General features: G+C 33.5%; 1 protein-coding gene and 1 long non-coding RNA gene across 4 annotated transcripts in view; one reads left to right on the forward strand and one right to left on the reverse strand.

Moving 5' to 3' along the window:
- Window positions 1-505: 505 nt before the first annotated feature.
- LOC143242413 (uncharacterized) lies at window positions 506-16876 on the reverse strand. Its single transcript, XR_013022627.1, has 3 exons — window positions 16663-16876; window positions 10136-10208; window positions 506-1566 (listed from the first exon to the last, which is right to left on the reverse strand). It is a non-coding gene; the product is annotated as an uncharacterized LOC143242413 (long non-coding RNA).
- The window catches only part of LOC143242409 (uncharacterized), a 343467-nt gene continuing 318742 nt past the window's right edge, over window positions 1347-26071 (forward strand). For all 3 annotated transcript variants that reach the window (XM_076485769.1, XM_076485768.1, XM_076485771.1), the window contains exons 1-5: window positions 1347-1481; window positions 3712-3798; window positions 7693-7779; window positions 15441-15516; window positions 23450-23533. In XM_076485769.1, coding sequence (XP_076341884.1) covers window positions 1437-1481; window positions 3712-3798; window positions 7693-7779; window positions 15441-15516; window positions 23450-23533 — 379 coding nt within the window. In that variant the 5' untranslated portion in view covers window positions 1347-1436. The remainder of the gene's footprint in view (window positions 1482-3711; window positions 3799-7692; window positions 7780-15440; window positions 15517-23449; window positions 23534-26071) is intronic.

Here is a 26071-nt window from a genome sequence, read left to right on the forward strand (position 1 = left end):
GGCACAAAAGTAATATGTTCTTCTGGATTATTGCCATCTAAGTTGATTGGCCAGCTACAAGGAGAACATAAATCATGTAATTAGTTTCTGTTTCGAAAGAATTGTGACCTGTAAAGTGCAGAATTTTTATCTAGGTATGTGTTGAGTCTGCAGTGCATTTTTTAATATTTTTTTCCTTTTGAGTCTGTTTTAATTTTCATTCCTCATGTCAATTTTATTTTGCAAAGTGGTAAACATCTGAACTAATTATAGATTATCAAAAAGTTAGAACTTGTGTTTGGTAAACCCCATGTTCTTTATAATGTAATATTTTCTCACACTAATCTTCCATCTCAATAAATCACCAAGTGTGTCAGTATGCAGGGTGTGGATTACATGAATGCCTCTATTTTTGTAAACTATAATAATTAATCACATCAGTACTTCCAAAGTTTATTTTTCATTGTATGGATCTCTGGTAAATCTGTTTTAAGTTTATTTTATATTGTCTTGACAGAACTAATGGGGGCATCTAGTCAACTGTGAAAGTATTATCAAAGTAGCCATTATTCTAAACCAAAACATATATGGTTAAGAATAGAATAGCTCTTCATCCCTACCATGCCTTGTATTGAGTGAATCATTACGGTCTGCATTTGAAAATAGATCTTTGTGGTCATCCATTGCACTGTTTCAAGTGTTGTTGTTCCTTCAGACTCTCCACTGTATTTTATGCCCTCACTTTTCTTCTAATGAAGATTGATAGCCCTCATTACATTCCAGTTTTCCCATAAGTACCACATCTTTCTTATCTGGGTGAAATGTATACCTGGCTCAGTCTCCCACATCAGTTTTCCAAATTTGACTTTCTTGTCTTCAGGTGTGTCCTCTGGATGGCTTTGGAGGATGCTTCTTTCCTTCCCTAAAACTGTTTCTTCCACCTATTCAATGTAAGATTCTTGCTATATGTTGATATGACATAATGCACTGTATTGGAAGTTGTAATTCACCTAAACTGTAAATGTATTTCTGGAAGGTTCTTACCAAATTTCACACTTCCCATCTTACCTTTTCATTAAAACCTGATGCTTCCAGATTCTAAGAGAACTTAAAGTGATATCTGGTAGAATTGAACAGAGGAAGTCATAAGCGTAATGAGAATACCTTGCACTATTACTGATGGAGGGTTGTCACATGATAATTTTAATGAATAATTTGCAATCAAGAGGAGGCAGTAACTCAGGACATGCTTGAAAACAAGTTTCACAAATAGATGCCAGCATTGAATGAGAATATCTATTGATGTAAAAGGATTGTTTGTTTGTTTTATAATTTCGTGAAAGCTACATGAGGTCTATCTCCACTAGCCATCCTTAATTTAGCAGTGTAAGACTAGAGGGAAGACAGCTAGTCATCACCACTCGCTGCCAACTCTTGGGCTACTTCTCTACCAATGAATGTTGGGATTGACCGTAACATTAGAAGTCCCCTACAGCCAAAGGGTGAGCATGTTTGGTGTGATGGGGATTGGAACTAGCAACTTTCAAATTACGAGTTGAGGGTCTTAACTGCCTGGTTATTTCAGACCTGTGTAAAAGGAGATAAGTACTTATTGGAATTACATTTTAGTACAAAAAATTATAAATATCACAACAATTTTATAGAATACGTGATGTAGATTAAAAATAAGTATGCAGATTAATCAGTCTGTAGAATGGTATTCTTGAAGTATTGAAAATATGATTCAATTTATAAAATTTAGTAATTTTAAATATTAAAAACATCTAATACTTTTATGACCTGCCAAGGAAAGAAAAAAAAAATGTAGTGTTGGTAATTTGATTCATCCAAAAACAGCTTACATCAATAAGGGTTTGTATTCAGTTGTAATTATTTCAGTCCCAGTAAAAATAGTTGCATAACTCAGTGTTAAAAATGTGTAACTGAATAACTGTACATTTTGATTTAAAGGGGAGATTCGACAAATTCTGAAGAGTTAAAATAACAGTTTTAGAAATATATTATTTCCAAGGAACTTTCAAAGTGTGATCACAGTAATGGTTAGAAGGTTTATAGATCAAAATAATCCATTGTGTTATTAATATTGTAAGGATTAAAACCATACATTTACTAAAATAGATTAATTTCTGCATATAATCTAAGCAGAACTGTTGTATTACATATTCAAAACTAACATCATATTATTAGGACATTGCGAATGTTACAGCTACATACACTTCTAAAAGGTTATTAATATAACTTGGAGAAATGGTGCTTACTTGTGTGAATATAATACACCACTTACTTAGTAAAATTCATATAATTAAATAGTAATTGTGCACAATTTTCTAACTGCTGCATAATAAACTTACAAGGAAAGTATACAGTTTTATCACCTCACAAAAATATAAGACTAGAAACATATTAATCCATTACTTTTTAAAAGGTACAATAATTTTATAAATAGCATGTGGTAATATGTTCACGTACCAGCACATTACAAATTATTAGTATACATAATGAATAATGGACTATTTTTAAAAAGGGTCGATAATGAGTCTGAAAACGTCTCGTGGTCGTCGTTTTTCGAAGATTGTTTTTTCTTTGTAGGAGTAAAAATGTTGAGAACACGAGACAGTAATAGAAGATTCTGTCGAACACAGCATCAGTTCCATATCTGTGATGAGACTGACTCGATAATGAGTGTCGAAATCTTCAAAAGTCGCTAACAGGTTGTTTGTCTGTCTTAGTTCTCCAGGCTATCTTGGAAATACATATCTAGGTTTCAACATGCTTGTTTGGAAGAAATCAGTTGATGTTTAAAAGTGCGTTTGTGATGATTGAGTTTTCATTATATCCTTCTTTGTATGGAGTGTCTGTGTAAATTTGTCTATTGACTTAAATAGCTTCTCGACTTGTGTATTCTGCATGAACATGTCTTTGAAATTTGTTTCTAGTTGTGGATGCTTTTTTGGTAAGAATGGCTTGGATGAAGGTGGCGGATGTCCAATGTTTCGGGGCCCAGCATGGCCAGGTGGTTAAAGCGCTCGAATCGTAATCTGAGACTTGCGGGTTCGAATACCCGTCGCACCAAACATGCTCGCCATTTTAGTCGTGGGAGCGTTATAATGTCATGGTCAATCACACTATTTGTTGATAAAAGAGTAGCCCAAGAGTTGGTGGTGATGACTAGCTGTCTTCCTTTTAGTTTTACACTGCTAAATTAGGGACGGCTAGAACAAATAGCCCTCGTGTAGCTGTGCATGAAATTCAAAAACTAAACAAAAAACCAATATTTCCTTGAAGTTTACTATTCTTCTGGCGCTGCATGGCCAGGTGGTTAAGGCGCTTAACTTGTAATGCGAGGATCGCGGGTTCGAATTTCCGTCTCACCAAACATGCTCGTCCTTTCAGCCGTAGGGCCATTATAGTGTCCCGATCAAACCCACAATTCGTTGGTAAAAGAGTAGCCCAAGAGTTGGCGGTCAGTGGTGAAAACAAACTGCCTTCCTTCTATTCTTACATTGCTAAATTAGGGACGGCTAATACAGTTAGCCCTCGTGTAAATGTGCGCGAAATTCGAAAAAGAAAACAAAAACCAATATTTCGTTGAAGTTTTCTATTTTTCTACCTAAAAGTTAAAGCTTAACGTCAAGGCCACTTATTAACGAGTGTTTTATATCTTGAATATTATGAAGTGTTTGTTTATTATGATTTATATGTTTATTGTAGAGCATATTCAGCGGGGGTATCAACCGTGTTGAAAATCGATACACTTATTTCTGTCCCACTGTGGAACTTTTTTATAAAGTGAATGGAGTAAGTTGTTTGTTTGTTGTTAAACGCGATGTTTCGTGAAGGGCTATTTGTATGCTGTCGAAGGTTTTTAAAATTCGAATTTTACCTTATATGTGCTATCAGAATTGTTATCACTTGCAGCATTGAAATCAATAAAAGATACATTATACTTAAGTTGATTACTTTTGTTGTGTTTGAGAAACGAGCTTTTGCTGAAAACGTGCTAAGTGTCTTAGTTTTGTTTCTCTTTACACGTCCCTCCCAGTGCCACACAGGTATGTCTGCGGACTTGCACCGCTACAAACCGGGTTTCGATACCCATTGTGTAGCTTTGTGTTTAATTCCAAACAAGCAAGCAATTAAATCTTTAGACGTAATATGTGAAAAAAAACAAAAGTAATTTATCACGTGACTGACTGGACAGTGAGTGGTCAGCGTTCTGGACTGTGAATCGGAGGTCTTACACGTTGCCTTAAAATCGCGCCTCGCACTTTGGGTCTGTGTCAAAAGAGCGACATTGAAATGACATTATTAGAGTGGCTCAAGGGCTGGATGTCAGCGCTGTTGTAGCCACTTTAAAATTAGGGACTACTAACCCAGATAGCCCTTGTAAATATCCGAAACAAACAAAATTATTTCTCTTAGTGGCCGTTCCCTACACAGCTTTGACCCTCACTGAGCTGAGACTCCGTCGCCTTTTGACTATGAGATTTCACTGACCCTTATGCCCTTGGGTTAAGTCTTGATGGGAGATAAATCGCTTGTACTTGTCGGATTTTAAAAGACTTTCATAAAAGCAGTCTTCACGTGTCAAATTGTTCAGATAGTTTTCAATAGCATCTGTTTGTACAAGTGTGCACGAAATATTTCTATTACCTAAATTGCTGAGACAAAACTAGTACAGTTTAACTGTTGTCTCCTGGCGACATATATTTCATAATAGTTTTTACTTTTATGAGACTTTTTATTTGTTTTAAGTTCAAATTTCTTTAGTAACAAGTTTCCCCAGTATAGCTGTTTACATGGAACACCAATCAAATATTACTTTGTTATTATATGGTTACAAGTCTTATTTTACATTGTAGGTTATTAGTAGCGTGTTAACAGTAGTCAGGATTTTTGAGATTGGAAGAAATATTTTTACCCTGGCATTGATTACGTAAAACAAACCGTAAAAAAGTTATAACATAATCGTTTAAAATTTATGGATTAAAATCAATCAAGCATGACTACATTCATTGATTATTATTATTATTTTTTTTGTCGTACTTTGGTCTCCAAGCGTTTCGGACTCGTTCAGGCCATTCTAGAGGTTGTACAAAGTAAATATAGGCAGCGATTATGTGTTAACTGTACTTTTCAGTTTCTACATTTTGTTATCTTGGGTTAAAAATCGTACACTTAGCTCCTGTTAGTAAAGTTTTTAAAGATGGCATCTATAAGGGCTGAAACATTGCTAAAGAATGCAGGTTACACTGTCAAACTTGATGCTTCGCGTGAAGGGCCCTTTAAAAGAAATTCAAAATACTTCCGCTAGTTTTAGGCAGAAATATATAATTGCTCAATATGATAAAATTAGTTGGACTAACGGTTGTGCTCACTTGTCTCTTGTTAAATGCAAAGCTACATAACGGACTATATTTGACTGTGCCCACCGCTTATCGAACTCTCATTTTTATCTTGATGAGCCTGAAAGATTACTTCTGTGTTAGTGAGAGCCCCCCACGCTAGTGGACAGTATAAGAACATGAAGACTTACGCTAATATAAGCCTTCACTTCGTGCAACTAACTATTCACGTTATATGATATACATTTTAGAGAGAATTTTGTAAACTTGGCTGGGAGCTGTAAATTCGAATAGACCTTCAATGTCATGCAATCAAGGTATTTAAGTTGTACCTGTGAAAAAAATAAGGGCTGGCGGAATAAGGAGTAAGTAACTGAACAAGAACATTAAACAAATATTTGGAAGTACATGCTTGGATTGGAAACGTTGTTTCCGTCTTATTTGGTAATACGACGTGAACTGGAAGATAGGTGTTAACCCTAAAGTTGATTTGGCTCTAATAACGTTAAAAAACTCGTTGAACGTTTGAAACCTGTCTCGCACGTACACCGCTATTGTGAAAGATTCGAATCTTCGTTCCAAACTTTTCTCTAAAACTAGTAGTTAACGTGAATTATTTTTCGTGTTTAATCAGCGATAACAGGAATAATTATCTGGATACAGATAATTAAGATTTATTTCCCTTTTGCTCTTTAACCTTTTGTTTAAAATCGTAATACTATTTTCTGATATCTTTGTACCGATATCGCCTTGAAAACATACTGTTTATCAGTATTGTAGGGTCAATACTAACTAGCTCTTACTGTTATTTTTAGCCGCGGCATAGCGGTTCGTAGTACACCTCTAAGTTGTTGTTTTTTAAAAGCACAAACGTTTAGCTCACAGCTTCGTCATTTCTTGATGGATTTGAGATTTAATTGCAGTTTTGAACTCGGAAGGTCAAACCCTTTCGACTGACGTATTTGATCACGTCCAAAGTCTCATAGATGAATCTACTCTAATCGTGCCTAAAAGAATTTCTATTTGAGGGTAGGCGAGTAGATAACGTGCTGAGTAATAAAGTTGAATCGGGTTGTATGCTTGATATTGCCTATACATAAAAATATAGCTAATAAATCGACTAGTAGATTATCCATGCCTAAAAGTGGTCCAAGTGTTGTAGATATTAAGGATTCCTTGTTATTTATTTTAGTAACCTTTAATTTTTCGGAGCAATTCAATAACGTAATAAGTTATTAGTAGCGTACTAGGTTAATACTGTATTTCTGGAAACGGATTCCTTCTTATCCTAGAATTTCCAGTTCATCAATTCGAAAATAAATGTTGGGTTATTACAAAGGGTTGCCATTGTTGTTTGTTATTAAACACAAAAATTCACAAAGGGTTATCTGTGTTCTGCCCACCATGGGTATCAAAGCCCGATTTCTTGTGGTATAAGTCCGCCGACATTCCACTGTGCTACTGGGGGAATCACAGAGGGTTCTTGCCTTCATAATATTTATCTTTTGCCATTACTGAAAAAACCTACAATAACTTCAGAATATATTTCACGGTATCACTGACCATTAGATACCACTTTGGAGAGCTAATTATTAGAATATTTTAGAATAGGCCTTTGCAGTTATAACTCTGAGTGTAAGTTGTAGAACAGTCTTTCATTGCAGTTATAACTTTGAAAATGAGTTATCAGTTCGAGAATGATACCTGTAATATTACCCCACCTTTAAATAATCTAAAAACGTCATTTTTGTATAAACATTTATTTACAATAAAAGGAATACAACATTAAAATCATTGCAACTTCTCTTTGTTGACATGAAAATGACATAAGAATGTCGAAATGTTGTTCTTCACTTTACTTTACTTAAAGTTTCAATACTCGTACCAGCCATCTTGATAATACATTTTTACTTCAAGTGGATTTTTCGTTATCACGGACAATAAATAGTTATTAAAAACAGGACTAGCCATAAAAAGATTTCACATATGTTTCGGTATCTGTGTAAAGTGTTGTAACATTGTATTCATTTCAATCGTAAATACTCTATTTTATTACAGACATTAGAGTAGCCTATTTTTCGGAAAGTCAGTGTTAAAATTCCGTAGTTTTTAATGTCGATAATGATTTCAGAGATATAACATGAAATAATTCAGAAATGAAATAAATTTTATAATATTGTTCAGATTGTTGGTACAAAATAAATTTCTGTTTAAAATTAACTTTACTAGAGTGTTGCTTCATACAAGTTCACATAAACCTCGTTCATGCGAATGTATATAAATAATTTGTGTATCTAGTAAAAATAGAAATAAAATTTATTAACTGAGCGTTTTCTATTATTTACAGGGAGAAAAAACAATCTTGTATTATTTGGTGGTTATGTCACAAGTTCATGAAGAAATCTACCACACGAAGTATTATACAGATATTAAGGTATACACTCAATGTCTTTCAAGGTTTTTGTGTAAAATATTTGATTTTTATAGAAGGATCTCTACCTTTCATAGTTTGGACCAACAGAAAGAATTAATTCATTAAATATTCATAAAGGAAAAAAAGATTTCAAATAATGGCATAAACATGGAAATGTCTGATCATGTGTCAAATATTCAACATACTTCTTGTGAAAAAGATGACTTTGTGGAATCGTGTTCAGAAAATAGAACTTTCAATATTCCAGATACGAACTATTCAGATAATATCATCTACTCAGAAGCTTCACACGAACCATCTTCCAAAGAAAAGGTAGCCGGACAAAACTGACAGAAAAATATGATACCCTGGGCCGAATTAATGTAGAGGACACAGATAAAAGTATCAGTTGCGGTTCTTTCGACGATGCGGATTTTCGACAAGATTTAGAAGATGAATGAAATAACATATGCAGCGAATTGACATAGCCCAAGTCGAAACGGTTTTTCGTAGCCACAAAACATTTGTGTTTGTGTTCCAGTGTCTGGCCAATCTGTTTTTCAGAAAGCCAGAGGAAGAATGGCAGTTAGCCCTGACAGGTATCCCTGTCCTGCTGTTTGATAAAGGAGAAACGAGAGCACGAACTAAAGGAAGACTAAAACTGGTCCTCGCCGAAAAAGGCACAGGTTTCATTCTTTGACATGATATCATTGACAGTTTGACGAACTACGAGGCCCAAGATAATACTTTTCACACCATGTTCCTTTCCACCGATCACAGCCAAATGGGTGGTTTCAGTTTCGAAAACAAAACAGCTGCCAGACAGTTTCACGAACAAGTCGACCTACTGACGTCGGATCCTCTCAATATTTCTTTATCCGTTCCTAAAGCTAAAGGGAAAAATTCCAGGAAGTTGGAAAAAATAAAAGTTACCTTAAAATGTGATATTTCTCTTCCTTGCTGTTTCGAACACGTCACAAGTATTGATATTAGAGACAAAGAGCAATTCTATACGCTGACGAATTTAGTTAGTGCAAGGGAAATCTAAAAAGGTATTAGAGCAATCTGTTCATGAGTAGACGTCCATTGGGACCAATAGTCCCTTTCCTCATGGAGACCAAATTAATGTAGAATGCCCGTACTTAATTATTATTAGACTAAAATGTTTTGATGTTTCGCCGATATCGTAAAAAGGATTTCTGAACAGTATTAGCACTAGTGTGACGCTCGTATGATGACAATTTTTATATTAAATGTGCAAAGTGGAGAATGGTAATTCGAACAGTATGTACAAGTCCGTTAAGAATCGCTGTGTATTTGTGATTTCTTTCTTTCAGGGCCTGGCATGGCCTAGCGCTTTAAGGCGTGCGCTTCGTAATCTGAGGGTCGCGGGTTCGCGCCAAACATCCTCGCCCTCCCAGCCGTGGGGGGCGTTATAATGTGACGGTCAATCCCACTTTTCGTTGATAAAAGAGTAGCCCAAGAGTTGGCGGTGGGTGGTGATGACTAGCTGCCTTCCCTCTAGTCTTACACTGCTAAATTAGGGACGGCTAGCACAGATAGTCCTCGAGTAGCTTTGTGCGAAATTCCAAAACAACAACTTTCTTTCAGAACATGTGGGCCCGACATGGCCAAGCGCGTAAGGCGCGCGACTCGTAATTCGAGGGTCGCGGGTTCGCGCCCGCCAAACAATGATTGCTTACGCTGGCACAATGACTGATTCGGCCTCCGTATGCGCTTTCTTGCATTTTGCCAACAATTGAACAACAACTTGCAATCAATTCTTTTTCGGGCAGCTTCATCTGTTTCACAAGCTTCCTTGATCGCTCATGTTGTTGAGCCGCGAGATTCTTGAAGTAATCTTTTGGTTTATCCTTCACAGATTAATGCTTTGTTTCCAAGTGTCTCTTCAGTTTGCCAGGAACAAACACCTCGTTCGATAAAGCTGCATTGGAGAGTAGGCAAAATGGTAATTGAGAATGTTCCGATTCCAAAGCGTTTTTGTACTTTCGTTTGATTTCTTGCTTTTGATTCAACAAATTCTCCTTTGCAGCACCAGATTTACTTAAAATTTTTTTCATGGATAAATGATAAGCTAATTCATACACGATAAGCACGAATTTCTGCAGTTGATATAAAATTCCTACCTACAGAGAAGTAGCTGTAGCTTACCGCAGAATGAGAACGTGTTCCAGAAAGCAGTTTGATTGTTTGATGCATCATTTATAACGTACGAAGCGCTTTTTATGCATAATAAAAATTCACTGTTAATTCATACCATTACAGTTAAATGAAAAATGTGTTGGTGAAACATAGTGGCCTACTTTTTTCAAATTAATATAAATCAAACATAATTATGTGAATCACACATACTTACATTACAATTTTTGATGGAACCTTTTGTAGACCACTTCTTAAGCTTCTTTCTTATCACACCAGCCATCTTAAGCCTAATGTTTGGAAGAGCGTAAACTTAAAACTCAATAAATCACTAAATTAAAAACACAAAAGCTTAATAAAAGTTTTGGATTTTCAAAAACGTAAAAAGGATGGTAAAGCTTTTGATATTACCAACAGTTTTCTGAATTTCTCGAATTTATGTTGTTATAGATAACTAAGAGTACTTACGTTTAAATGATTCTCCCACAACGGTTAAAAACGTTCTATTTTGCTAAGCAACCGCAATTCAATATTTCAGAATAGAACAATGTAGTATAACATTGATAAAAAAATTGATGAAAAGGTCTACTTTATTCTTTGTTTTATTACTCTAACAACATACCAGTTTCTGTCATTAACGTTTCAGTACTGAACGTTTAGTCATACTTCACAATCGGTTAATGCTATTTTATTTTATTTGTCCACACCCTCTACACCCTCTCACATACAATAATAATAAAAGGTGTGATTTTAACTTGATAGAAGTTAAGTACAAAGCTACATAATGGGCTATCTGTGTACTGCTCACCAAATCACCACGGGTTTCTAGCGTTGTCAGTCCACAGACATTCTGCTGTGCCACCAGGAGGGCTTAAATGTGCTTGCTAGCTAATTCCGTAATTTCCGAAATACCCATTGATTTCAATACACCCCTTCTGAACGTCGGCATTTGTACATTAGAAAAAAACAAACTTTTTTTTTCTTGTCTAAAAATAATTTTCCACGCATTTTTCTTAAGATAATTTGGACATTTCGTATTTATTCAAAGAATTATTGATGTTGATTAAATAACACTATGCATTAAAATATTATAGGTGTTTTGGTCGTGTTGTGCGTGACTTGAAGGGTCAGATACTATTTCTTCTTCCATAACACTATGCAATCTGTTAACACAAAATATGTGTTACTATCACGATAAGGATTAAGTTGTTTTTTACTCCCAAACATTGTATATTAAAATGTTTTATACACGCAACATAACTGGATTGTTTATATAAATATTTATTTACTTATCAGTTACATGTCGCCACAGCACTACGTACATATTTCCAGAGGTGAAATATTTATAAAGTCTTTAAGTCATTTTAAACTTATTATTTTGTAACCAAGATTATTTGAGTGTGTGAATAATGTTGTTCTCCTTGGCCAAATTTATGATTTTGACCAACTATTTAATGTTACAGATTTCTTTTATTTTCTTTGGGTTACTAGATGATGAATAAAGAAGAACTCAAAAAGCCCATAAAAATTGGAAACAATATTTTCTAGTACCTTAAACATTGTCATCTCCAAAATCTGGGCCCGGCATGGCCAGGTGAATAAGGCACTCGACTCTTAATCTGAGGGTCGTGGGCTCGAATCCAGATTATAATATGACGGTCAATCCCACTATTCGTTGGTAAAAGAGTAGCCCAAGAGTTGGCGGTGATGACTAGCTATCTTCTCTCCAGTCTTACACTGCTAAGTTAGGAACAGCTAGCACAGATTAGCTCGAGTAGCTTTGTGCGAAATTCAAAAACAAGCAAACAAACCCTGGGTTTAGTTCACGTAGTTTCGATTGTAACGGCATTTCATTAACATATATTTATTTTAATATGAACGATTGTTTTAGTTAAATATATATTAATATTTAGAAATGTACGCCACTTCTTCTGTTAAATATGTATTGCGAAATTCTCCTCTATTTTATAAATTTGTAGAAGATTTTAGAGTAAAGAATCATCAATTGCAGATATGTGTATTCAAATTCTAGTGACTGCCAGTATTGTTGCCAACTGAAATTTCTAGAACCTTGTCAAATGATTATAAAAGATAGTCATCAAACTCGCTGAGAAATAGCATATATTGTTAGTTTGCAACAGTTAGTATACTATAAACCTCAGAACTGATAACTGTGATAAACGCTTATTAATCGAAAAAGAACTACCTATATTTGACCAAGAACGTTCATAGATGTCGAACACTACAAACCATTTAACTTTAGACGATAGTATTTTTACGAGGACGTTAGATATTTTCCGCGGTTAAAAGTCAGCTTGTAAACGGCGTGAGTCCAGCGAATAAAAGAGTTAGCTATCTTACTCGTTAAGTGAACTGCATCTATATCAACTTGAAAGTTATTAACATGCCAGATAGAGGACTTAATATTGTTTGTGTATATGGATCTTGTTGGCAATTATTATAAATTTGATACACATTCATATTAAATTAACTTTTAAATTAAAATTAAAAGTTCCAGCTATTTGAACTTGTACAACATCACAAAAAATAAAAAATAAACGCCTCCCCAGTAACTCAACGGTATGTCTGCGGACTTAAAACGCTAAAAACCGGGTTTCGATACTCGTGGTGGGCAAACCACAGACAGCCCATTGTAGCTTTGTGCTTAATCAAAAACAACAACGCAAAATAATACAGAGGCTCGTCAGGTATACATTATAATACGTACGTATAATTTTGTACGTAAATATAATGAAGTGAACCAATGTCATTAAGTTTTTTCTCGCTGCTTTCATTCATATAAGAAAAACTATAAAGACATTTTAGTTTCCGCATGTTGTTTTACCATTTATATTATACTTATGTAAATATATATTGTTTCCATAATCTTTCCAAATACAGACGAATACTATAAAACGAGTTTATATAAAATTGTATTATGATGCAGTTGAAGTTAAAATATTAATAACTAAATCAAACTTCAAAAATATTGCAATATTTACAGAAATACTATGTACTATTCATGTTAATGTAACACAAATAATATTCAATAAATAGATTTATGTTGGAATGAACATGAATTCGTAAAATCAAAGTATTTTGATGGCTAAAAATTATTATACCAAGATATTGATTCTTACATTTACTAAAGAAAAACAAAGCAATTCTATAAAGATATAAGACGAAACCCCAATTTTCAATTTTTTTTAAAAAAACATCGATGCAAAAAATAGTAATAATGGACACTTTATAAAAAAGGCATAATGTCAAACAAACAAATACATTAAAATTTTAGAAATAAATAACTTCACTTTTGTCATCCTGCAATTATTATGTCAAATACATAAGCAAATACCTAATTGGATTACCGAAACGATTCACTAAGAAATACATCGACATATATACCATAATCATACCAAATCCAGATATTCATTAAGAAACACATCAACATAATTATACCAAATCCAGGTATTCATTAAGAAACACATCAATATAATTATACCAAATCCAGGTATTCATTAAGAAACACATCAATATAATTATACCAAATCCAGGTATTCATTAAGAAACACATCAATATAATTATACCAAATCCAGGTATTCATTAAGAAACACATCAATATAATTATACCAAATCCAGGTATTCGTTAAGAAACACATCAATATAATTATACCAAATCCAGGTATTCGTTAAGAAACACATCAACATAATTATACCAAATCCAGGTATTCATTAAGAAACACATCAACATAATTATACCAAATCCAGGTATTCATTAAGAAACACATCAACATAATTATACCAAATCCAGGTATTCATTAAGAAACACATCAACATAATCATACCATATCCAGCTATTCACTGAAAAACACATCAACATAATCATACCAAATCCAGGTATTCACTAAAAATGCATAACATAATCATACCAAATCCACATACCATATCAGGTATTCACTGACACATCGACATAACTATAATCATACCAAATCCAGGTATTCACTAAGAAACACATCGACATATATACTATAATTATACAAAATCCAAGTATTAAAATCAATATTTGTTTTTGTTTCGCTTGAGGCTATTCGAGGGCTATCTACGCTTGTCGTCCCTAATTTAGTAATGTAAGAGTAGGTGGAGGACAGCTGATCATCACTACCTACCGCTAATTTCTTGCGTTACTCTTTTAACAACGAATAGTGGGATTGACCGTTACGTTAAAACGCACCCACTTCTAAAAGAGGGAGCATGTTTGGTGCGACGAGGATTTTAACCCGCGACCCTTGGATTACGAGTCGAGTGCTTTAACCACATGGCCATGCCGGGCGAAAGTAATGAGAAGTACTTGTAGTTACTAAGGGTAATCTGAAACAAGTAACGTTGAGATGCTTGTTTCATATGGAGGATTATCACACAAAAATATATTATTCCTGGTAGGATTTTTCTTTACTAATTAAAATACTTTTTATTAGTGTTTTAAATAGAAAGTTCCACCGTTCATGATGGGGGTGAGGCGCCAAATTGATGTTACATAATTAGGAATGAATTTCAGAATGAAATGTTTTCCCCTCTTAACCAAGTAATGTCCAGTGTCCCATATATGAGAGTTGCAACGTCATGTGTCGCCACAATTTGGTTGTGATTTGGTCACGTTATACCATAACGCTGTTATGAAATCGTCAAAATGCAGTCACTTCATAGCGAATAATCAACGTTGTTATGTAACATTGTGTGAACGTTGTGAAATGAACATTATATGCTGTAAATCAGTAATCAGAACGCACATTACACGAGTACTTCACCGAACAAAGTCGGTAAATTGTCTATTACTTGATCCAGTTTTACAATGCTACCATGACCTCAGCGCCTTGTCCTTCGGGAGTAACCGAACGGCTATAACAGATAATTGACCCCCGCAAGTCTGACCAATGTTTCATGACAAATGCTGTCAGTGAACAAAGGTCATGGAGTGACATTATACACTGGACTAAGAATGTAAGTTGAAATTCTTGATATGAGTATGCTCTCTTTGTACACACTCCCATTAAATGATCAAGAAAAAAGATGTTTAACATTACAGATATTAATTTTGAGGTAAAGAGGACTGGAAGGTTAAACACGAACCATCTAGTGGAAGAAGACTATTGTATTGTTTGAAATGGTAAGTGAGTTGTACCAGTGATGAATATTAGTTGTCTGTTCTCTTTATTATACTTTTAAAATTAAACAATAAGTTATCCTCTTATAAACACTCTCAAACTCCTATATTTTGTTTGTTTTAATTGATTTTTTTTCCTAGTGTTTTCCTTACATCATTACAATATGTACCTGATTTGCATGTTTCTTTGTTTTTTCTCTTTATCATTTAATACTGAAACTTATGTTAGTGAACTTTTTATTTGTCTTTCCTACAAGAAAACATCTCTTAAATAGCAACTTCTATAACTTTTTAAGAAATAAAAATTCATTCAATGTTTTTAGGTAAAAATAAAATATCTACTATTTCTGAACTACTTAGTTCAGAGACGTCTCAAGAAATGTTTCCAGGAACAGAGGGTTAAAGTCAGAAGCAATGAATTTGCCATTACAGGCAAGTGCTTACAATCAGATTCGATCATTTATAATATGTAAGACTCATTTAAGTCATATTGTAGATTTGCAGCTATATATACTACATAATAGTAAATGTTGGTCTGTTCTTTTACATTCTTAACCCTGCATTAGAATTTCACCCTGTATAAAACAGCTGCTCAAATAGGTACAGTAATCTGAAATTACACAAAGTCCATTATTTCAATGGCATTTACTGTATATGTATACTAAGAACAATACAACTCTGTGGTAACCTGCTGTTGATATTACCAGCAAGTGGCAACAAGTTAATCCCAATCACATTATGTCAGGGCTTACAGAATGTTATCAAGACTGCATAGATTTCTTTGAAGACCTGACTGATAATTTCCATGTTTTATATCCAAGAAGCTGCTGTGGTAGTGACATTTTCCAATATTAAGCTACAAGGTAGGTATCTGGAGGTTTTAAATAAAGCTGCTGATAAACCTGGCAATTTTTATTGGAACTCATAATCAAGTATTCTTTATAAACATAATAAAGGAGAATCAAGATTAATTTAATGCATCACTTCTTAGCTTGCAGCCTAAGCAAATGTAATTATTGTCAGAAAACAACAAAATTATAAACCCTGTCATTTTGCAATTCCTTCAAAGGTAATGAGCACATTGTTTTTTTTTGTAACTTATAAGAGGGTAACAAATTGTAAATAATGGAAAAGTAATTAAAAGTTTTAATGACATTACGAAACCTAAAAAATGATCAAATGTTTATACACTAATATTTTAGTAGTATTAAAAAGGATAAACAAATTCTTGCTTTTATGACCCTGATGTTATGCACAAGAAACATTTTTACAGGGGCATAAAAACTGTTAATGTTGAGTTCCTTTAAAGTTTTTCACGAGTAAATATCGCTGAAGACAGCGATTGTATAGACTTATGAAAAGTTAACAAATGTTTGAAAATATCTAGATATTATTATTTTTGACTATAATTTTCATGATACCAAAACACTGGATTTACATCTCAACAGGACAAAAATCAAATACCATGATTACATAACGCACTAAACTCATACATCACTAAAAAGCAAAATATACAACATGATTACTCCAGTTATGTTTTACCAGATTGGGATGATAATTAACACCTAAAGGCTATAATTACCTTTCTTCAGGAAATAAAATTCACAACATAATCACTAAAGCAATGTAGTTAAACCCCACTATTTAACAAAGCATGTATCACAACCACTCAAAAAACGTAGCTGATTGTGACCAGAAAAAAAAATACATACCAGTACTGTTTGTACACTAAGTCCTGTCTAATGTGATAAAACATTGTACTGTAGCCAGCTGTGTTTTAATGTACAGAAAACCCACACAATGACTCTCTATGGAGTGCATACGTCAGCTTCCACTTGATAAATCCACTACCACTGCTACATAGACCATGAACACATTAGCAAATTTTTTATATGTACGGAATTTTTTCATCGTCCTGTGACTCCTAAAAATAACCCTCAAAGTTGATGATGAAAACATAATGATATGAGCTGTCTCAGATATATATTTTTTCAGCTTTACGAGATTCTATATTGACCAAATGTTATTATTTTACATGAGTAATAAATGTAAAAAGGTTCAATCATAAAGGAGAGATATTCTAATAAAATATAATAACTTTTAAATAGTTGTGTGAAACAAAATAGAGAAAAATTGCAAATAAACTTTAAGAATATAATATAACAAGTTAGAAACTTAAAATCTCCCTCTGAATGCATTAATTAATTTAAAAACTACATGTACTTTGGACTTCAAAGGTTTATTACATGCATTAATGATCTAATGATTTCATTCATATATAATTTCAGTCAGACAATATGGTGAGTGGATGGTAGATAATATTCTAGACATATCAGACAGAATGCGTTTGTTTTGTTATAGCAAAGCAACAACGGGCTATCTGCTGTGTCCACCAAGGGGAATCAAAACCCTGATTTTAGCATTATAAATTCAAAGACTTACCTCTGTCCTACTAGGGAACAGACAATGAACACTTGTATAACAGTTGTTATGGAGTGAATACCTTTTCTAAGTTAGCATTCACAAACTTCATATCATAAAAACTGTTGTTATAACAAACTAGTATTCCAACCACTACTGTAGTTGTTGTATGCCAGTGAGACTTATAAGCTATTAAATGCAATGGTAGCCCACATCAAAATTTTATATCAAGGTTAAAATAGCCTTCTTGTTTTCAAATTATAAATTTCTCTAAAAAAAACGATTCCTAATTCTTTTAGCTTGTTTCACCTCAATCAAATACATTAGACTACTAAAGGTTTTTCAATATGTGTAAATAATCATACTTAAATAATTTTAAACCTTTACACCACCATTATTTTCCAATGGGATTCAAAACATATAGTCTTCAAAAAAAGAAACGCAATAGGCAGAATATGAGACATATTGTTAACAAGTTTATTCCGGGTAGTTCTGTGTGACATGTGTGAAACTTTGTACAACACTGCTGAACATCCAAAGTCTGCAAAGGCGAAGTCCACGCTCACTAGTTGAAGTTTAACGTCACTCAACGTCAATAACGAGTATGCCCCCGTAAGCATCAATAACTGCTTGGCATCTTCTGCCCATGGAAGCGATGAGATGACAAATCACATCCTGTGGAATGGCTGTCCAAAGCTCCTGCAAGCTGAGGTAGAGTCTGCGGTTGAGGTTGTCGCCGTCGCAGACGTCGGTCCAACTCGTCCCAAAGATGTTCGATGGGGCTTAAATGTGGTGATCTGGAGGGCCAGGAAAGAACGTTGATGTTGTGGTGTCTCAAGAAGACAGTGGTGAGTCGGGATGTGTGAGGACGGGCGTTGTCATGTTGAAAAACGTCATTGAAGTTCACCATGATGGATTACACATGGGGTCTTAGAATCTCGTCGACGTATCGTTGAGCCGTAAGATTCCCTCGAATGTGCAAAAGGTCTGTTGAAGCAGTAGACGTCACAGTGGTGGTCCTATCCCGAAGGTGACGTAACCGGATGTAGTGATCCTGTGCGGGCGTGGTCACACGAGGTCTGCCAGATCGTGGAGGGTCACGAGTTGATCCATGTTGTTGGTGACGATTCCATAGCCTTGTGATGGTGTTATATTAATATAATAAAATAAATAAATTATATATTCAAACATCTAATACCGCCCTCTACATTCCGACACTCAGTTATACAACCCCTTTCAAACATGTGGTCAGCTTCCGGTCAGTTACCTCTTTCTTTTTGAACCTGACGATGACCGAAGAAGGTCGAAACGTTGTTCGCTCTTCTATGTAAAATATTTTCTCAACCCAAACGAGCCGTTTTTTGCAGATCTCTCAAACAAATTTATTGGATACGCATGCGTTTTGGCGAAAAATCCGATGTTTTCCTCCGTTTTCAAAGTGCACAACTTTTATTGTCATTTTGGTGTGACAATCAGTTAACACGTGTAACATCACATACTCTGAGCTTGTAACGTTGTTACATGTATTTCTCTTTAAAATAACAAAAATATCCCTTTTGCCTTTCTTTTTTTGAAGAGTATATTTATATGTGGTGCCTTTGTTGTTAATATTTGCAATAATTTTATCAAGATACAAATAATAATTGATACTATGGAATAAGAACCAGAATTTCATTTGATTAAGTAAGTGGTTCAAACGTTGTATGAAGTTTAAAGTTAGGGAATTGAAAACAGATGTTTCATTTCAAAGAGAATAATTGATATTTACCAGTAAGACAGGAGCATTATGCAGTAAAAACAATATTTTATTGTTAAAAAGGCTCCAATGCCTACAAAGATTCATTAAAAATCCATCATCATATCATATTATTTACAATAGGAAAATAATTAAATGCTTTAAAAAAATACCTTTCAAAATTATGTGAGAGTGTAGATGTTATCTTGTGTAATCATAGATAACTCAAATGATAAAAATATTACACTTAAAATATTTTTAAAAATTATTTTATAAACTGCGATAGTTTATGACTGTATATATACATATATAAATTATATTCAGTATATACGTATTTTTTATCAAATTAACACTGAAATGGTGAAAATGTTTTTATATTACATTTCTATAAAATGTGCAAATATTTGAAATTTAGGTGATAACATTTTATTGTGAAAATTATTTGTATTTTATCCAAAAAAATCACAAGCATAAGCAAAATAAGTAACTGAACAATTTAAAAATGTTTTCATCTTCAGTAATATCAGACCCTTTGGCTCCCTGTTAATGGTCAGTGATCCCACAAGAATATATATGTGTGTGTATGAAATTTCAAAAAAATGCTTCAAATGAATATCCTTAATGAGTTGCATTATATGCCACAACAGCAGTTTCTTTGGTACTATATTATCAATCAAAGACAAAAGCTTTAAGAATAAATATTTTTTACTTAATCTGCTAAGTGTATTACGTCTATTATTAATACTCTTAGGTAACATTTGAGGACTTAACTGACACCTAATAAAATTCAATTTAGATGTTAGAAAATTGCTCATACTGACGTCCAAGACCTAATGGCACAGCAGTATGTCTGCAGACTCACACCACTAAAATCTGGGTTTCGATGCCCATGGTGGACAGAGCACAGATAGCCCATTGTGCAGCTTTGTGCTTAATTCTAAACAAACAAACAAACTGATGTCCAACAAATATTTGAAAAGTTTGTTACTAAACTATGTTATAATCTCAAATTAAAATATACTGCTTTGAGAATGCAAGTCTTTCTTTTCGAAATTTTGAGTAACTTACAAGTTATTGTGTCACAAAATATTGTGAACTCAGATAATAAATGAGCCATTTATCCCAGTCTCATACACACTTTGAAGAACGTTAATTTGTATTTGCAATAATTAACTTACAACTACCTCTACTACCAATTTTGAGTTTGATCAGCATCCGACATTGAATTTTAGCTTTACACATTTCGTGGGTATGAGCGCTAGTTCTAAAACTAATGCAATATCAAAAATTACAGATTAAAATCATATTAATTACTTATCTTAGGATCTGGAGACAACTATTATGATATCAATCAAGTCCTATTTCTCACCTTTTAACCTAATAATACTACTGATATTACAAAATGTTCTGTTCTACTAACAAAGATAAGAATATAAACATACGTATGCTTTCTTATTTTCTTAACATGACGAGAACTTTCTTGCAGATTCGGTTGTACTCTTTGTTCTAAACTGTAGAGGTCGCTTGATAACACATACAGATAGCTTACTACTCAGAAAACTGACAATTTTTATAGTTGTATTTTAGTGAAGTGATGTCTCCAAAGAAAAACCAAACGAACCAGGAAAGAAAGTTGATCAGAAGAATGAAATATATCAATGTAAAACAATTTTAAATTTTATTGTTGTATACATAGGCACTGAAATACTGAATTATGTAAATTGTAACCAGTGCAATATTTGTACGTTGAAGTAACATACTGTACCTTGAATTTACCGTAGCGGCTAAGCCTAATTCCAGCTGTGAGTGTTAATACAAAAATGAGTTAGTTACATAATTGTTCATGCTAATTATAAGTAGTATCTGCAATATTATTACAAATGTTATGTTCAATGTAAGTAGATTTGGACAACGTTTTAAAATGAAATTATTAGTATATAACTCATAAGTAGGGACAACATAAATTGTAAATTTACGATTTTTTAAACTTTAAAAGGCAATGGTGAAATAAGTGCATGTCCTTTCATTTTGAATTGTGGCTCTATCGTAATCAGGAAAAAGGCTTTTCCAGCAGCTGGTAAATCATGAAGAGTACTTAATAGGACAAGTACTTTTCCTTTTAACTTAATTGCTTTAGTGACTCTTCATGTGAAAGTTTTAAACTATGAAAAACTATTTTTTATAATACTAAATATTTTTTCATTAAAACAAATTCAGATACAAGACCAGAAACAACATGGGTAGATAATTGTACTTTGCTGTCAATCTGGATATTTTGTTTATTGGCTGATGACTTTACCAAATCCTCATTGGCTAAAAAACAGACACCTGTTACACAGTTTGTGAAAACTGGATCTCCAGCTGGCTACAAAACAGATATCAACATGCTACAACATTCAGTGATTAAGTGTACTGATCCTCTATTGATAAAGTAACATTAATACAGGAAAAGAAGAAAGTGGCTTGTAAGTTCAAAGTGACAGTGTAGATGCAATGGTTCAGACTTAGAGGTCAAAATGACACAAAAAGCAGGTGTGAAAGAGCTGCAAGGTAAATTAAAAGTATGAAGAAAGAGAAAATGAAGGACTGATTCATCTATTCCACTGGAGAGTGATGAAGATGAAATGTCTAGCAGAACTTCTGAGGATCCCATAGAGTTTGTGACACTGAATGAATGATGCAGATAATCCAAGAATTGAAGTGTAAAAGCAAGACATTGTGGTATTTCAACATGGCACAGGAGCAATGCCGATTCAATTTGGTATTGAATCCACAACAACATTAAACTTTCCAAATCAAGAAGCTCTATGAAAAGCATCAAGTTTCAGTGCTCTTGAAAAGAGCAGTTGATTGCTTGCATTCTGCATGGCAGGATTAAGAATTCTTTGTACTACATTACTTCCAAGAGATTCAGATGATCTTATGAACATGACTGGAAATGCAATTAAATCTGACGATACAAAATTTTTCTCATATGCCAATAATATGTAACAAATTTTGCCAGAGAAAGTTTGTCTCACTTTGACTATCTGATTTAGATGTATATTGCTCAGCGTAAGGCCAGATAAAAAAATAACTTATTGTTGCAAGATTCATAGTTAAATTTCAAAATTTTTTAATCAGAATGAAATACAATTGTATACCTATGAGAATTGATTACATCAGTTTGTTTCATGCAAAGTAATCAATTAATTTTATGAAAATAATCAACTTGTGTGTCCAATTATTACTATCTTCAATATTCAGTAATCAAAAATTAATCTTTTTAGAGGCAGTTCACGTCTTGCACAGAAAGCTGTCTTTTTATGTCTGCCTTAGAAATTTCCATGCTACTTGTGAAGTTCTGCTGATTGTATGAGTGACTAATTTTCTCACACAGGTTGTGTAGTAATGATGGATTATCGTCATGTTGACTAATTGTTTTTCAAATTACATTGTGATGCTTCTTGTTTGGTGATATTGTTTTGTCTGGTGCACATGAGATGGTGTGTCAGGTAAAGATGAGACTGTTTCTTGTTTCTGTTTTTTTATAGTATTCTTTGGCTAGTGTATCAAATCTGATTTTGAAATAACCAAATACTTTGTTGAGGTCAGAAAATGACTGATTTGGGGTATTTTCAGTGGTGATGCACACCAACACATGCACACACATCCTGAATAGAGCAGATGTATTTAAGTTGGGTCTGGTAAAGGCAAATTCTGGGTGTTATTTATCTCATTTTACTGCTTTAATATCATGAGAAGACAGTGCATTAGCATTCAAAATATTAGTCTAACAAGGTGTCCAAGGCTACCTTAACTTTTACCAGTGTTTGAAACTGCAAAATTTTGTGATGGCCTTTTAACATGTCTTTAACACTTTGTAATTTCATAATTATCATCAACATTGTCTGCAGGAAAGTATGAAGAAAAACAGTATGAAAGGCTTTGTAAAATCATACTTCCATATAGTTATCTTATAAGTACCGCATTAAAGTCAAATTCATAAAGTGTAGTTTTCATCTTAACAGCTGTCACATTTTCTTTATTTTTAATGAACGTATATTGGATAATATGTTTTGAATATTTTAAAACTCTATCTTTGTAATGCATAATTTGTTTACTTAATCAATGAAATAGTATGCCATGTTTATTAAAGTTATTGATACAAAGGTTCAAACAAATTCTTGGTAGTAGAAGAGTAATCACACTCTACTCACATTACCTTAGGTAGATCAACAAGTAGGAAGAAAAAAGAAGGAAATTGAGGACCTGAACTTGACATTAAAATCTGTAACAACACAGAAAGATGAGAAAGGTAAAATACTACTCTTTATATTAAGAAATAGGTTTTTTTCTGTCACCTTTCCTTGCTTGTGGAGAATGAAGTTAATGTTAGATAACACTGCACAACAAAGTTTTTGCATCTTGAACACTGTTGGGTGTTCCTTATAGATTTTTGGCTGCTGATAATGAAAATCACATCCACATTTGCCCATTATGTACAGTTTCATTGAAATCTTCAGTTTTGCTACAATGGGAAAACAATATCAGGGCAACTGGAATTTGTCAATGCTTGCCGACTACTGTTGGACACTGCAACGTGATGCACAGGACATTGAATACAAACAAAAATCAGGAGCAAAACACTTTTAATTATGTTGAACTTAATAGTGTATTACAAACATAAATGCAATTAAATAAGTTATTGCCAGTAAACAGTAAACTGTCTATTTCTCAAAGTTTGTATGTTATGAAACAAAACCAAAACTATATTTGTGCATACCCACCAGATACCTGCCACAATCAGCAAAACCTTTTCAGGAAGCAAAAAATTTCAAAAAAATTGTTGTGAAGTATAATTTGTGTATGGAGTATAAAGGTTTATTTTATTTTTACCTAATACAAATGCTAGATTAGACTAGCTTTCTCATAAGTTATTTCTATGTAATTTGATAGAGAGTGTGAGCAAGAAATTCTGAAATTTGTATATTCCTATTGTTGTGTGACTTTCCAGTAACATAACAAGTACGTGATATGTATCTCAGGACAACTGGTTATACCAAAATAAAACTGAAAACAATGTTTTGACCTTCTTAGGTCATCTTCAGATTAACAAAGGAGGAGATTGCAACAGTTGTTCTGAAATACATTTTCACTTCAAGTTGGTTTCTTGTCATCACGAAGTACGTGATATATTGTTAATCACTTAACCTCTCCCTACATGTTGATATGGCATGTTTTTGTAAACATATAAATACAAAGATTTTTCTTTTTTTCTCCAGTGTTGCTTTTGCTTGTTTTGAAGTGGTGTAAAATGAGCATGAGAATATGTCAATGTGAGGTTTAATAGTACTAAAAAACATAGGATTTTATAGTTAACTGAAGACTTTTAAGAATTACTACATAAAGTGTTATCAATACAGATTATCTTTGGGTACGTCAATGATCTGGCTGTCTAAGTAGGTCATAAAGGTTTTTAAGATATTATTTCTTAGAGATAGCAAATAACATAAGTTGAATCTTTCAAACTGAGTTATTCAAGAAAAAGTTAAAATACTTTCCAGAATTATTATGGTTTTTAAACCTTATGTATTATAAAGAAACTGAAATACATCATAATGATATGTAGTCTTAAATGTGTTTAAAGATGGAACCTCTTTGCTTTCTACTTTTAGAGATACATTTCCCTGACATTGAAATCCTACCATAAGTTAGGAATTTTTTAGCATTAGTCATATATAAAAGAATTTCTAATATTTGGAACATCAGGTTTACAATTTCACCCATTTAAGGTTCTAAATATTTATTTTTCAGCTTTTTTTTTTAAAGTCTGGCACTAAAATTGTGCTAATGTACAACTTGTAATTATAAATATTTATTCTTTATCAGTGAGAGTTAAATATTTTTTTAAGGAGTGGTTGGAAAGAAATACAGTTTTATTCCATATGAGTTCTGCAGTTATAACACTTAGAGAGACATAAATCAGGTAGATAATTGTGATTAACCAACAATAATTGGCTTTATAAGTACAATGAAATTGTTTACATCGCTAAAACTCATTCAAAACAAAAAAGCATAAGCTATTATATTACTGTAACTTTAATGAATGTTATTTTTATACATTTTAAAAATGCATGTTGGTACATTTTATCTGTTTTTATAACTTTAAAAATTAAAACAACTTATGTAACAAGTGTGTGGTACAAGTATTGTGTACATATTAACTGAAAGCATGAATTCTTATACTGTACATAGCTATCTTTAATATTAAATTAGTTTTCATAATTTTTGTGTGTTTTTCAACAGTTAAGTCACTGATATTCTTAGGGTGAAAAAAACAAGTGATAAAAGTCTGCTTTATGCACATCATCCCCCTCGGTGTATATTCCTGTACGTGGTGAGGGAACCTCCCAGGGAAGGTTCTGTTCTGTCTGGTTACCTTCTCTTGGATCTAAACATCCACCCACGTGTTTGCTGTGCATGGTGACCCGTGAAGGGGAGGAGAGGATCCTGGTGGTTGAGGGGTCCAACCCTAACACACCACTTTGGCCTTGAATTCCTGTCAACGGGCGGCCTTTGGGTGGTCCCCCTTGGGTCAATCGGCTGGTTCACTTGGGCTAGAGTCAACCAAGTACCAGTGTTGGAAGTTCTCAACAGGTGTTGTGGACATTGCGCCTGATGCTGGTGTTTGGGTATCGTGCTCACGAAACCCTAGCATTGCTGCATTGTCCTTGCATGACTTTGTAGTGCGTCCCCTCGTAGGGCTCCATGGTGGGTGGGGTCAGTGGGTACCAAAATTTTTCTTTTTTTTCCTATGGATCCTCCTTCGAAAAATTTAAATACAATACAGTCA

This window comes from Tachypleus tridentatus, unplaced genomic scaffold (assembly GCF_004210375.1).
Source record: "Tachypleus tridentatus isolate NWPU-2018 unplaced genomic scaffold, ASM421037v1 Hic_cluster_2, whole genome shotgun sequence".
NCBI lineage: Eukaryota > Metazoa > Arthropoda > Merostomata > Xiphosura > Limulidae > Tachypleus > Tachypleus tridentatus.